This window comes from Pseudoliparis swirei, chromosome 5 (genome assembly GCF_029220125.1).
Source record: "Pseudoliparis swirei isolate HS2019 ecotype Mariana Trench chromosome 5, NWPU_hadal_v1, whole genome shotgun sequence".
NCBI classification, from domain to species: domain Eukaryota; kingdom Metazoa; phylum Chordata; class Actinopteri; order Perciformes; family Liparidae; genus Pseudoliparis; species Pseudoliparis swirei.
Genome location: NC_079392.1, coordinates 5,683,429 through 5,698,689, shown reverse-complemented (window position 1 = coordinate 5,698,689; position 15,261 = coordinate 5,683,429). Strand labels below are relative to the sequence as shown.

Here is a 15,261-nt window from a genome sequence, read left to right as displayed (position 1 = left end):
TTTATTTTAGTTTTAAGAACTCAAATTATTGAGCCACTTACTTTAGAAAAATTTGAGGCAATCGGTTTCCTCACCTTTTTCAAGTAAAGTTAACTTATTACATTTTACAGTGTACAACTACGTCATCAATAAATAAATGTTGTAATGCCTGTACCTTAGTGTAAATGTTTACGTTACGGCAATAACAGGTTACGCATGCGCGACAGCTGAGATTCTTGGCGACTTGCCAAGTCTTACCTCCGTGAGTTGGGCTTTTCTGCTGTTGTCCTTCAAAACAAAAGCTCAACATTGAGCTTTTTTTCTTGTCTGATGGAGCAATCTGGTTTACTTGAAAGTGATTGCAATTGCATTTATTCTATTATTTGAAAAAGCTCAGATGCAGGAGTCACAAATGGTGATTCTCATATTTATTATTATAATAATTATTTAAATCTGAGGATGTTCAGAGCTGCTGATGAACGTATTCACCAACGGGCTGACCTCAGAACCAATCCCAGATGAGAAAAACGTCATGAATACCACATTTGCCCTCAAAACTTCGCCAGTGAAGAAAAAAGAATCACCAAATAAAAGACCAGGAGCTGGATTACTGACACAGCTCAATAGACGGCCCCTGACTGGCTGTCTGTGCTTGAACCACAAGCTGACAGACAGAGTCTAGTCACATGCATCACACTGACTGGAGTCAAGGCATGGGTTTACGGCATCAGGATGAGAGCTGAATCATATGAGTTGCACTGACTGACTGTTGTCAGTGTCGTGTTGTAATGTAAACAAATACAACATTTATATGAAATCATCCAGCTGCTCAACAAAATGTGTTTTTCTTTTCACATTGTGTGCTGGCGAACAAACATCTACTTCAAGTATCGCACTTGGGGTTCCTGTGTTCCTGGTCCTCTCATCAATTTGAAAGCTTGATCAAAGTGTTTTGATTTCATTCATTTAGTATTAGGTCAAATGAAAAGCCCTCAAGTCATAAGTCCAGTCTGGACCGTCGGCACAAAGGTACTGCCACTCAGAGGTAAGGCATTGTACTTGTTACTGTACTATCATGGTCATAAACCTGACTTATTGAAGTGGACTGTTGTGTTCAAGCCCTGCAAATTCACATTTATTTAGCCTGATATTAATTGCATAGACTTGTTAATATTTCCAATGTGTACTGGATATTACCACACTCCACACTTATTTAGCTTCATATTTATTGCTTATACTGTTAATGTTTCCACTCTGTTTCTGATATAAGACATTTTCCTAGCTTCTTATTCATTTCTGAGACTGTTAAATAAGTGACACACAGTTGTCTCCAGGAGAAATGCTGAGGCGGGTGGTGACGCAGCACGTGGACGAGGTCGTGGACGAGGCGTTTGGGCTGTTGGACACGTTGACAGCGGCGTATGAGGACATCGTTTCTCAATTAGGAGAACATGAGCTACACACATCAGGTTGGTGCCGCTTCACGATTGTTCCCGGTCTTCGTGCTCGTTTCACGGCTTCAAGTCACATTTGGTCCGTTTCCAGCTCGTCGGCTGCAGTGAGCGAGACTTTTGGTGGATCTGATTGGTTTCCAGCTCTCCTCTGATCTCATTCATCAGGGAGGAACTTTAAACACCTCACGGTCCTCGAGTCAAACTGGTGACGGGATCTGCACCTGGAGATCTCTTGGGACGGTCTTCAAAACGGCCAGAACAACTTCTGGAGGAGCAAACCGGCCATAAAGTGGTCAAACTGCCGTAAAGTGATCCAACTGCCGTAAAGTGATCAAACTGCCGTAAAATGAAATAACTGCCGTAAAGTGATCAAACTGCCATAAAGTGATCAAACTGCCGTAAAGTGATCAAACTGCCGTAAAGTGATCAAACTGCCGTAAAACGAAATAACTGCCGTAAAGTGATCAAACTGCCGTAAAATGAAATAACTGCCGTAAAGTGATCACACTGCCGTAAAACGAAATAACTGCCGTAAAGTGATCAAACTGCCGTAAAGTGATCAAACTCCCGTAAAGTGATCAAACTGCTGTAAAGTGATCCAACTGCCGTAAAACTAAATATCTGCCGTAAAGTGATCAAACTGCTGTAAAGTGATCAAACTGCCGTAAAGTGATCAAACTGACGTAAAGTGATCAAACTACTGTAAAGTGAAATAACTGCCGTAATGTGATCAAACTGCTGTAAAGTGATCAAACTGGAGGAAGTTGCTGATCTGTCACTCTGGTCACTCTGTCAAGAGATCCACTATTGTCCCTGTGCCCAAGAATGCTTCTCCAGCATGTATGAATGACTACCGACCGGTGGCCCTCACCTCGGTGGTCATGAAATGCTTTGAGAGGCTGATAAAGGACTACATCTGCGCCTTCCTCCCTTCCTCCATGGACCCGCTGCAGTTTGCTTATCGCCCAAACAGATCCACGGATGATGCTGTCTCCCAGGTACTGCACACCACACTCTCTCATCTGGACAGCCAGAGGGGGGGCTATGTGAGACTGCTGTTCATTGATTATAGTTCAGCTTTCAACACCATAGTCCCCTCCAGACTGGCCGGCAAGCTGATTGAGCTGGGACTGAACACCCCCCTGTGTGCTTGGATCCTGGACTTCCTGACCGCCAGGCCACAGGTGGTCAGGGTGGGCAGACACACCTCCAAACCCCTCACCCTGAACACAGGATCCCCCCAGGGTTGCGTCCACTTGAATAGTGTCACTCTGGTGCCAGGACAACAGCCTCATCATGAATGTCACCAAAACTAAGGAGCTGATTGTGGACTTTAGGAGGGTACAACAACAGAGGACGTACTCACCACTGGGGATTAACGGGACTACTGTGGAGAGGGTGAGCGGGTATAAATACCTGGGAGTCCACATCACCGAGGATCTGACATGGTCAACGAACACAGACACTCTGGTGAGAAAGGCAAGGCAGCGCCTCTACCACCTCAGGCAGCTGAGGAAATTTAAAGTTTCCCAGAGGATCCTTCAGTCCTTCTACTCTGGAGCTGTAGAGAGCGTCCTGACAGGAAGCATCACAGCCTGGTTTGGCAACTGCTCCGGCCAGGACAGGAAGGCTCTCAGAGAGTGCGTTCGGCTGAACGCACTATTGAACTACTCCCACCCTGCAGGACTTGTACACCAGGAGGTGCAGAACCAGAGCCGGCAGGATCATGAAGGATCCTCACCACCCCAACAACAGACTGTTTCAGCTGCTGCGGTCAGGCAGGCGCCTCCGTAGTCACGCTGCAAGAACAGAGAGACTGAGACGGAGTTTCTTTCCTCAGGCCATCAGGACTGTGAACTCCGACCTCACCAGGACCCCCACATTGATTGATTGATTGATTGATTGATTTTTTTGATTGATATATTTATTTGTCGTTTGCCAGAGTACAGGTACAAAAGCATCGAAATTACAAGAAAGGGTGGATGAAAGATTACAGCATAACATGAGGGAAGAAGGCGAGAAAAAACACCAACCCCCCGACTATGCCCCGAGAGGGGTACAGTGTGGGAGCAGGAAAAACACCTTAGCACATAAGCACATACATTTTAGACATGACTTGCAACGAGTAGGAAGGGGGAGGGAGGTAATCCAACAACTGGGTGATCTAAGCCCATCCATTGGGGCAGAAGGTAACCAGCACCGACAAGCAGCCAGCCAGTCCGGGCGCCAACACAGCAGCGCCAGCCACAGCCCCGTCGGTCACACTGGGGTAAAAAGCAGGCGAAGGCGTGGGATGGGGAGGGGATAGTGAATGCAAATCAGTATTATTGAAAGTTCGTGTTCTGGTATGTCGTCCTCCCCAGGCCACAACAGACAGAGTTCTCAGTCCGCAAGATGGTCGTTGCCATGGAGATAGCCTTGAAAGGTCCTGGGAGAAAAACAACCACAGGTGTCTGTGGATAGGGGAAGGAATGAGAGGTTCTCACTTCAGCGATCTTCAGGGAGTTGTTGTTCCAGTAACGGCCTTGGCCAAGGCCCGTTCTGGTTGAGGGAGCCAAAGCAGATAAGATTGGGATTGTTTGGTCTTCCAGCAGCTACATCCAATTTGCGCACCTACTATTCCACCACTTCCCTCCCATTTTTCAAATCGATCCAATTTCGTCGGGCAGCCTTAGGGGCTTTTAACGGCTGTCACCGTTCCTTAATTTTCCGATAAACCAGGGCAACGCCAAATCCAAACAGCAGAAATCCTGTAATCATAGTTCGAATAGGTAGATGTCATCGTCCTCCACGGAAAGGGCTGCTAGGCACACCGTCCATCGTGTAACCAGCTGCAACGTCCCGGCAGGACGGGCAGGTTCCCGAACCCAAGCTTCTCGTCGAGAAGACGGTGTCAATGCTGAGAGACCAGTTGATCAGATGATCAGTTGATCGGTCCATGGTTTTAGTTCAAGAGCGATGAGGAGAGAGTCTCTCAAGTATAAAACAAGACAAGACATGACGAGAGAAGCCAAGCAGGGAAGGGAAGGTCATGGGGAGGAGAGGGAGAGAAAATGCGACCGCCTTCGAAGAGAGCCAAAGAGAAGATACAACATAGACCCACACAACTGCCCCTCTTAGGCACACACACACACACACACACACACTTACTGTAAATATTGTGTTGTTTTTTATTGTAAATAGTGTGTACTTGTTGCCCTTGCACATTCCTGCTGAGCATTGCCACTTTCATTTCACTGCACACCCTGTGTGTGTATGTGACAAATAAAACATCTTGAATCTTGAAACTGCCGTAAAGTGAAATAACTGCCGTAGAGTGATCAAACTGCCGTAGAGTGATCAAACTGCCGTAGAGTGATCAAACTGACGTATTGATCTGTGTTCTGCAGCCTCTCTTCCCGTTCTTTGAAGCTGTGATCGAAGGGTTGAACTGGAGGAGCTCTTCAGGGGGAAGAGGAACCAGCGTTGAGTGCAGCAATGCTGGTCCTTTGGTCTGATGCATGTTTGCTGAAGGACCACAAACAACTTTCTTTAATGATGAAAAGATTAGTCTTATGGTATTACTCATGGTGTTACTCATAGTATTACTCATGGTGTTACTCATGGTCTTACTTATGGTGTTACTCATGGTATTACTCATGGTATTACTCATGGTATTACTCATGGTATACTCATGGTATTACTTATGGTATTACTCATAGTATTACTCATGGTGTTACTCATGGTCTTACTTATGGTGTTACTCATGGTATTACTCATGGTATTACTCATGGTATTACTCATGGTATTACTCATGGTATTACTCATAGTATTACTCATGGTGTTACTCATCATGGTGTTATTTATGGTATTTTTGTAGTTTGGCTTCTAGAAATGTTACTTTCTTGATTCTCTTAGTTCTGACTTTGTCCTCGTGGTTGAATTCACTTATTGTAAGTCGCTCTGGATAAAAGCGTCTGCTAAATGACATGTGATGTAACAGTTATGTATTGATAGTGCCCATTCTTCTAGATTTATATTAGTGTTTAGTTACATAACGAATTATGTAAAAAGGGGGATTGATGATATAAAACTGAATTATTGAAGGGACGATTGTGTTCAAGCTCCTGCAAATTCAGAATAACATCACATAGCAGATGGAATATGTGTGATAATAAATATTATGACTGCCTCTCAAAGCTAGGTACTCGCCTCACACAAACGCAACACACACTTGTTATCACGTTGTTACAATGAGAGAGGGGACGAGGGCCCCCTCCTGTGAGAAAGGGTGTGGGGGTGCAGCAGATCCGATGTCAGGATGACTTCACATGTGGGGGCACGGAGGTCCGTACGTGGAAAGGGAGGCCGAGTTGTTTTGGGTTTTCAACTAGTGCCGACCGGAGAGGACTCCGCTGTGATTGCTATCGCATCGAACATGTATTTGACGCGTGATCAGAGAATAAATTCTCCCGTTGGAAAGGAGAGAACGAGAGAAGGTCGTACTTTACCACACCTCCAATTTTGATAGACGCTAACACGACACCTCAGAGGTACATGAACGTTTTACTGTACGACAGCTCAGAGGTACATATTGTACTTTCAGATGATTTCACTTCTGATTTTTTCATGTTCTCCCTCAAAACCCTGACCTCATTCATGAATAAACCGATTGAATATTAGAGTTCAATATGAGATTCTTAAGATGTATAAATGTATTTTATTATTCTCCACAGATGTCCAGCAGCAGTTGGTGATGAAACAAGAGGTTCCCCCTGAACAGCAGGACTGGAGCTCCAGTCTGGACCAGGAGGACCCAGAGCCTCCAAACATTAAAGAGGAGCAGGAGGACCAGGAGAACCCAGAGCCTCCACACATTAAAGAGGAGCAGGAGGACCAGGAGAACCCAGAGCCTCCAAACATTAAAGAGGAGCAGGAGGACCAGGAGGACCCAGAGCCTCCACACATTAAAGAGGAGCAAGAGGAGCAGGAGGACCAGGAGGACCCAGAGCCTCCACACATTAAAGAGGAGCAGGATGAACTCAGGATCAGTCAGGAGGGAGAGCAGCTTCAAAAGCTGGAGGAGGCTGGAATCAAGTTCTCATTCACCCCTGTAAAGAGTCAATATGATGATGAGGAAGCTCAGCTCTCAAAGTCCATAAAAACTGACAAAAGAGAGGCAGAACATTTGAAAACAGAAGCAGACGGAGAGGAAGTCAGATCCAGATCAGATCCAGAGAGTCCTTTACAACCAACTGCTGATGAGACGTCACAATCCTCTGAATGTGAGACTGATAACAGTGAAGATTGGAAGGAGACTCAGGAACCTCAGTCACGTTTAAACCCTTTGGAAAGCAATGAAGTCCCTGTAGGTGACATGGACTGTGGGACTGGAAACGCATCAATTAGCTCTTCTCAATATGCTGGAAGCTTTGGCCAAAAGAGACATCCGAAGAGACACTCTGGAGCCACAACAGGAGTGACCAGTTCTTCAGTTTGTGGTAAAACATTCAGAATCTGAAAAACAACACTCAACTGTTCATACAGGAGAGACACTTTTCAGTTGTTCAGTTTGTGGTAAAACATTCAGCCGAGCAGGCCATCTGAAACTACACGCAACTGTTCATACAGGTGAGAAACTATTCAGTTGTTCAGTTTGTGGTAAAACATTCAGTCAAGCAGGCAATCTGAAACTACACGCAACTGTTCATACAGGAGAGAAACTATTCAGTTGTTCAGTTTGTGGTAAAACATTCAGTCAAGCAGGCAATCTGAAACAACACTCAACTGTTCATACAGGTGAGAAACTATTCAGTTGTTCAGTTTGTGCTAAAACATTCAGCCAAGCAGGCAGTCTGAAACTACACTCAACTGTTCATACAGGAGAGAAACTATTCAGTTGTTCAGTTTGTGATAAAACATTCAGTCTAGCAGGCAATCTGAAACTACACGCAACTGTTCATACAGGAGAGAAACTATTCAGTTGTTCAGTTTGTGGTAAAACATTCAGTCAAGCAGGCAGTCTGAAACTACACGCAACTGTTCATACAGGAGAGAAACTATTCAGTTGTTCAGTTTGTGATAAAACATTCAGTCTAGCAGGCAATCTGAAACTACACGCAACTGTTCATACAGGAGAGAAACTATTCAGTTGTTCAGTTTGTGGTAAAACATTCAGTCAAGCAGGCAATCTGAAACTACACGCAACTGTTCATACAGGTGAGAAACTATTCAGTTGTTCAGTTTGTGCTAAAACATTCAGTCAAGCAGGCAGTCTGAAACGACACTCAGCTGTTCATCCTGGAAAAACAAATTAGCTTTCAGTTGTCAATAAAAGATTCCCTCTGTGATTTAAAAAGAAATCACAATTGCATTGTTGAGGTCATCAGAAATAAATGAGACATTGTTGTTGTTGATGTTAGCTGAGTTGATGTTCATGATAAGGTTGAAGACGTGTTCTTGCTTGTGTTGCTGCAAGTCTTAAACCTATATGATATGTATATACGTAAATCTATATTTTTTTATATATACATCTATATTTCTATATATATATATAAATAGAGATTTATTTAAAAACAAATTCCTTTATATATATATATATATATAGTGTATGTATTTTGTTAAGATTATTTCTTTACTTTTCTATATTTAATTTTGTTGGCTTTTATTTCTGTTCATTTTTGCTAGTTATTATTGACAATGTGAAACTGTTAAAAGACAAAATACTTGCAACGTCGATATCGCTGCTTCCACAACTTCCGGCTATGGCTCGGGTCAGCTGACCCTGAACTGGCCAATCAGAAGTGCCTCTCTCGGGTTGTTTTGATCGGGACGCACAGTGCTGAGCGGTTCACACCAGAGAGACCGCGGGGAGACGCGACGGTGGAGACCTCCATAAGAGGTGGTATTGTCGAAGTGTTACTCCTTCATGATTTAACTATAATATTCTGATGTAAGTTCAGGCTTAATGTTTTATTGTAGCATGTTTTATGATAATATTTAAACACATTATTATAAACACAGAGTATTGTATTGTCACATTGCAAGCTGAAGTTTTGTGATGGTCTAAAAAAAATAAAATACTCTACTTTAAATGGTAATTTGTGTCTCAAATGTTTATCCATGAATTAAAAAAGCCAGAATGTTTAAACATGCGAATGTATGTTTTTTTCAAAGACGACAAAACAAAGTGATGTCATCCGGATCACAAGATGTCTCTGAGCTCCCTGAAGTGTTTACTCGGTGGTCTGTGGTTTTCACATCATGCACATGAAGCTCAAACAATCCAAGGGATTGAACCAAAAGCAAAACTCATTTAGAAATGGAGGGTGGCTTCAATATAATAATAATAATAAAAATCTTAAAGATTTTTGTGTTTTTTTGTTCCATAAATGTTCTTGCTCAAAGTTATCCACAATAATTTGGCTGGAAAGAAAGTGGTCACTCTGAGAAACACAGATTATAACAGGATTACATCTATAATCCTCAATCTGTAAATGCTGCACGGCACTCGGATTATTATCGGACCAGGAAAAGATGAGCTGTATGAGTTTTAATTAATTTACACGTCTCTGTGGTAGTTCAGTTTTTGAGGCCATGTCTGACTTCTATAATTCAATTTAGTTTATTTGTTTAGCCCATTTTCACAAATTAAAATGTTCCCTCAGAGGGCTTTACAATCTGTACACAGACATCCCTGACCTTTGACCTCACATCGGATCAGGAAAAACTCCCAAAAAACTCTTTCGTAGGAAAAAAAGGGAAGAAACCTTCAGGAGAGCAACAGAGGAGGATCCCTCTCCAGGATGGAGAGAACAATAGATGTCATGTGACCAGAAGGAATCATGACACACAAATTAAAACACAGTAACAACACAATCAATGAATCTGACAGAGTATATGACTAGTTGGTAGTAGGCATGGACCACGATCCAAATGACCTGTGTTAACTATTCATTTATTATGATTTTTTTTTAAACACACAGGGAGATATGTAACACTGTAAGTAAGAAAGTAAAGTAATGACTAAATGTGAGGCTACTCGTGGTTCCTAGAGTCTTAAAAAGTAGGATGGGAGCCAGAGCCTTCAGGTATCAAGCTCCTCCTCTTTGATGGAACCAGCTCCGCCTTCAGTCCTGGAGGCAGACACAGTCCCCTCATGGAGCCTGAAGACTTTCCTCTTGATGGTCTTCTAGTTAGTGCTGAGTCAGGTTCACCTGGTCCAGACCTAGAGATGCTGCTAGAGGCTGATCGGCTCCTGGGGGACGTCTAGGATACACTGAGCACCTCTCTCCTCTTCTCTCTCTCCTTATGGATGAATTTACATCTCTCCATCACACATTACTAACTGCTTCCTCCCCGGAGTCTTTGTGCCTTCTCGCCTCACAGGGTCCATCGGACCTGGCTGTGTCTGGAGCCGGTTCTGGCTCCCGGCCCTTGGCCCGGACCTGGGCCTGGACCTGGGCCTGGCCTCCTGCCTCATTGGCCGTGCATTATTGCCTTGTGTGTGGGTGTGTCTAAGTGTAAGTGTGTGTGTGTGTCTAGGTGTGAGTGTGTGTGTGTGTAATTAAGTGTGTGTAGGTAAGTGTAGAGGTAAGTGTGTATGTGTGTGTAGAGGTAAGTGTGTGTATGTGTGAGGAGATGTAAGTGTGTGTAAGTGAGTGTAGAGGTATGTGTGTGTAGATGTAAGTGTGTATGTGTGAGTAGATGTAAGTGTGTAGATGTAAGTGTGTGTAAGTGAGTGTAGAGGTATGTGTGTAGATGTAAGTGAGTGTAGAGGTATGTGTGTAGATGTAAGTGTGTGTAAGTGAGTGTAGAGGTATGTGTGAAGATGTAAGTGTGTGTAAGTGAGTGTAGAGGTATGTGTGTGTAGATGTAAATGTGTATGTGTGTGTGGATGTAAGTGTTTGTAGTTGAGTGTAGAGGTAAGTGTATGTGTGTGTAGATATAAGTGTGTATAGGTAAGTGTGCAGGGCCGGAGTGGGGCCACTTTTCAGCCCGGGAATTTCAGGCTCAAGACCAGCCCACTATTTTCATGGTAGTGGAAATTGGATAAATGAAGCAACAGTTCAGCTCTTACTATCCTGTAGTTCTGTTATTAATACCATGGTCCAACACATAATGTAAAGGTTAAATACAACAATAATAATCCACTTAAGATGAGAAGTTAACACAAAATATGCATAACATTAAAAAAGGCAGAAGGGCGTAGCAGGGGTGTCAGACTCAGATGAGGCAGTAGGCCAGATTTGTTGGAGTGAGACCTCATGGGGGCCGTCATGGTCATTGTCATGGTCATTGTCATGGTCATTGTCATGGTCATTGTCATGGTCATTATCATTTTTCTGCATGAGTATTATATAGTGGTGATTGACTCCTTTACTACACACACTAATGAGCAAACAATGCATATTGGTTCATCAAGTACTGTCATATACTGCTCTTTCTTAGAATATATAACTTTAATTCATATAGTGTCCTCTGTTATCCTCTCTACCTGTCCCTGTAGTCATGGCCTCCTCATTGCAAATGTCGGGCTCATCATTTTCAGCAGGAGACTCTTATCTGCTGCTCCGAAGCTACAAAGAAAAATGAAGTCATATTACTGCATACTTCAATATCAAAAGTATATATCAATATTTGCATAATATTTGCAAAGTCTATGGATCGCCATATTTTGGGTGATATAAAAAGGCAAATATTTTAATTCAATTTAATATTTTGCTTGGGAATAGGTTGACAACGCTACAATGATATTAATCAAGGCGACAACGTTAGCCGAATAGTTATGTTGCTTATCATTAGGCCTTTGTCTCTCTTTACCAGTTGCCACTTGTGTTTGTCCTCTTGAAAATAAATCTGTAAGCTTGGCACATTTGGCAGCATCCTCCTCCAATGCCTTTCTTTTTTTCAATCTGGCTTTTTCATCCCCTCCTGCCCTCTTCCTCCCTGACGCGTATCGTTGCGGTCGGGCCGGCCCAGCTATCGGTAGCTGAGAAAACTTTTTGGAAAAGACGGCTAAGGACCGAACCAACTCTATTTTGGAGGGGTGAACTTCCTCACACGGTACACCATGCGAGGAAGTTCTCCTCTCCCAAATTGAGTTGGTTAAGTTCCATAATGGACTGAACCAACTCTATTATTTGGGAGGGGTGAACTTCCTCGCATGGTACAACCCATGCAGAGGCTGCGGTGTCAGAATGCTGAACGTGTGTAGCCCACTTTAAGAGAAGATGGACTAACGTGACAAATGTCAACAAATAAAATTCTCGACCGGCCCAGAAGTGAAGCGGCCCACCGGGAACTCTCCCGATAAGAAAGTAAAGTTATGACTAAATGCGAGGCTACTCGTGGTTCCTAGTCTTAAAAAGTAGGATGGGAACCAGAGCCTTCAGGTATCAAGCTCCTCAAAACTATACCGGTTTACTGAAGAGAAAAGACCTGCAGCCGGGACTTCAAGGAGAACAATGGAGAGAAGGAAAACAATGCACGTGAGAGATTTTTGAATCTTCTTCTTTTAAATTAAGGAAACACGTGTGGTGCACCTGGATCACCACAAGGGGCGTCAAGTCAGAGCTGCTCCAACTAAAAAAAGTGCACCCATTGCCAAACATGTTTTGTGACAGAGTTGAAGCATAAGCAGCAATACACTAGTGATGCTGTCCTCGAGCTGCGTTTCCTCTGGGCAGGACTACACAGCTAGGGTAACGGACTTGTACTGGCCAAGGAAGAAGTCGAGTCCGCAGGTTTATTTTCCAGGTTTTATTCCTGCTGACCACATCCATACATCAGCTCCCTCATAAATACAAAACTCTTATCTCTAACAGGACTACGTTATATATAGTTTAACAAAAAGGGCAAAACAGCGACCCCCAGTGGACAAAATGAATAACTGCGTGAGTTAGTGACTCGGCGGAAATTCTAAAGTTAACACAAAGGAAAACACATAGCTGCTGACGACATCCATACATCAGCTCCTAAACATACCAAAACAGAATGTATACCAATTACCACTAGTTATACTATACGGGCAAAACATACGACAGGACGACCGGAAGTGTCAAACCCCAATGGCGCCAAAGAAGCAATGAAACAAAAGATACCTGTTGCGTGTTTCTAAGATCGCCAAAAGATATATTTGAATCATCTCTTGACGATCTCAAAAACACACAACAGGCAGACACCGCGATTCGCAACACAAACGGCCACACTTGCAAAAAACATAACAAAACAGTGAAAGACCAGGGAAAGACCGGGCTACGGAAGCTCGAGAGGAACAGAAGAGGCGAAACTCAGCCTCGGCAGAAAACATATTTTTTAAATAATGCTACTATTTAAAAACTAATTCAAATAAAATTCACACACACTCAACGGGACTGTTGAAAAACAAACAAAACGCAACACAATATATTAAAAACAAGAAATAATAAATTGCACTTTGAACGCCGTGGCGCTTGTTGTCAAATCTAAGAGCCAATCAGCTCTCTGATGTGGCCACCGCCAGCCGTTGGTTTCCCATCATGCAACGGGGCTCATCGCTGTGCGAGCTGGACGTACACTGGCTCGAGTGGAGTAACGGTTTTCCGTGAACATGTGAAACATCGATGTCCGAGGAGGAACGTTGTAGAGGAGCGCGAGCGCCAACGGAAACGACTGGACGCCATTTTCAACCCAGAAGTTACAACGAGCAGGTTGGTTCTCTTTGTTTCTTTATCACTTTAAACCAGTGGTCGCCAACCCGTCGATCGCGATCGACCGGTCGATCTCGGAGACGTTCCCTGTCGATCTCCAACATAAAATCAGAAACACATTGTTTCTCGTTTTCGAACATTTTCTGAAGTTTCTTCTGAAACGTTTTCTTCCTGCCTGGAAGATCGACGTCAGAAAAGATCTCCGCCTGATTTTAATGAACGCCTGAAAACGGGTTCTCTGACAGCCGTGTTGTCAGCTGTGCTCCCTGAAAGAGGGGATGCGTATAGTACACGTGGGGCGCAGGGGAAATGCAGAAAGACCTTTATTGATAACTTTCCATCTTACACAAGTTCAAAGTACAAGGACATACAACTACGTAATCAATAAATAAATGTTGTAATGCCTGTACCTTAGTGTAAATGTTTATGTTACGGCATTGACAAATTACGTCTGCGCATGCGCGACAGCCGAGATTCTTGGCGACTTGCCAGGTCTTACCTCCGTGAGATCGGCTTTTCTGCTGTTCTTCAAAGCAAAAGCTCAACATTAAGCTTTTTTTCTTGTCTGATGGAGCAATCTGGTTTACTTGAAAGTGATTGCAATTGTATTTATTCTATTATTTGAAAAAGCTCAGATGCAGGAGTCACAAACGGTGATTCTCATATTTATTATTATTATAATTATTTAAATCTGAGGATGTCTGTAGAGCTGATGTGAACGTATTCACCAACGGGCTGACTTCAGAACCAATCCCAGATGAGAAAACGTTCATGAATACCACATTTGCCCCGAAAAACTCGTCAGTGTAGTAAAAGAATCACCAAATAAAAGACCAGGAGCTGGATTACTGACAGACAGCCTCAGACTGGCTGTCTGTGCTTATGAAACTACAAGCTGACAGACAGAGTTCAGTCACATGCATCACACTGACTGGAGTCACATGGCTTCATGGCATTGTGATGAGAGCTGAACTTACATGAGTTGCACTGACTGATCATGTTGTCAGTGTCGTGTTGTAATGTAAACAAATACAACATTTATATTGGTGTTCATCCAGCTGCTCAATAAAATGTGTTTTTTCTTCTTCACATTGTGTGCGATGAACAAATATCTTACTTTTTATATCGCACTTAAATTCTGTGTTCCTGGTCTCATCAATTTGAAAGCTGGACCAAAGTGTTTTGATTTCATTCAATTAGAATTAGGCCAAATGAAAAGCCTCAAGTCATAAGTCCAGTCTGGACCGTCGGCACAAAGGTACTCGCTACCTCAGAGGTACATATTGTACTTGTTACTGTACTACTGCGAATATAAAACTGACTTATTGAAGGGACTGTTGTGTTCAAGCTCCTGCAAATTCACATTTATTTAGCCTGATATTAATTGCTTAGACTTGTTAAATATTTCCAATGTGTACTGATATTACTGTTACACTACACTTATTTAGCTTCATATTTATTGCTTATACTGTTAATGTTTCCACTCTGTTTCTGATATAAGACATTTTCCTAGCTTCTTATTCATTTCTGAGACTGTTAAATAAGTGACACACAGTTGTCTCCAGGAGAAATGCTGAGGCGGGTGGTGACGCAGCACGTGGACGAGGTCGTGGACGAGGCGTTTGGGCTGTTGGACACGTTGACAGCGGCGTATGAGGACATCGTTTCTCAATTAGGAGAACATGAGCTACACACATCAGGTTGGTGCCGCTTCACGATTGTTCCCGGTCTTCGTGCTCGTTTCACGGCTTCAAGTCACATTTGGTCCGTTTCCAGCTCGTCGGCTGCAGTGAGCGAGACTTTTGGTGGATCTGATTGGTTTCCAGCTCTCCTCTGATCTCATTCGTCAGGGAGGAACTTTAAACACCTCACGGTCCTCGAGTCAAACTGGTGACGGGATCTGCACCTGGAGATCTCTTGGGACGGTCTTCAGAACGGCCAGAACAACTTCTGGAGGAGCAAACCGGCCGTAAAGTGTTCCAACTGCCGTAAAACGAAATAACTGCCGTAAAGTGATCCAACTGCCATAAAGTGATCAAACTGCCGTAAAGTGATCAAACTGCCATAAAGTGATCAAACTGCCGTAAAGTGATCAAACTGCCGTAAAACGAAATAACTGCCGTAAAGTGATCAAACTGCCGTAAAATGAAAAAACTGCC

The 15,261-nt window shown here is 43.3% G+C and overlaps 1 protein-coding gene across 1 annotated transcript; it reads left to right on the top strand.

Annotated features, from left to right (window-relative positions):
• The first annotated feature begins 1,280 nt into the window (after window positions 1-1,280).
• Window positions 1,281-14,996, top strand: LOC130194136 (cilia- and flagella-associated protein 251-like). The gene is made up of 4 exons (XM_056415029.1): window positions 1,281-1,448; window positions 6,149-6,913; window positions 14,668-14,802; window positions 14,953-14,996. Exons 1-4 carry the CDS (start codon window positions 1,319-1,321, stop codon window positions 14,994-14,996), a joined length of 1,074 nt encoding a protein of 357 aa, XP_056271004.1. The 5' UTR covers window positions 1,281-1,318.
• Window positions 14,997-15,261: the final 265 nt, after the last annotated feature.

Bases quoted from the DNA above. Each gene is read 5' to 3' on its own strand.
- LOC130194136 (XM_056415029.1), top strand. From the start codon at position 1,319: ATGCTGAGGCGGGTGGTGACGCAGCACGTGGACGAGGTCGTGGACGAG. The intron at 6,914-14,667 runs GTAAAACATTCA...AGTTGTCTCCAG, and splicing joins GACCAGTTCTTCAGTTTGTG to GAGAAATGCTGAGGCGGGTG. The intron at 14,803-14,952 runs GTTGGTGCCGCT...CTCATTCGTCAG, and splicing joins ACATGAGCTACACACATCAG to GGAGGAACTTTAAACACCTC.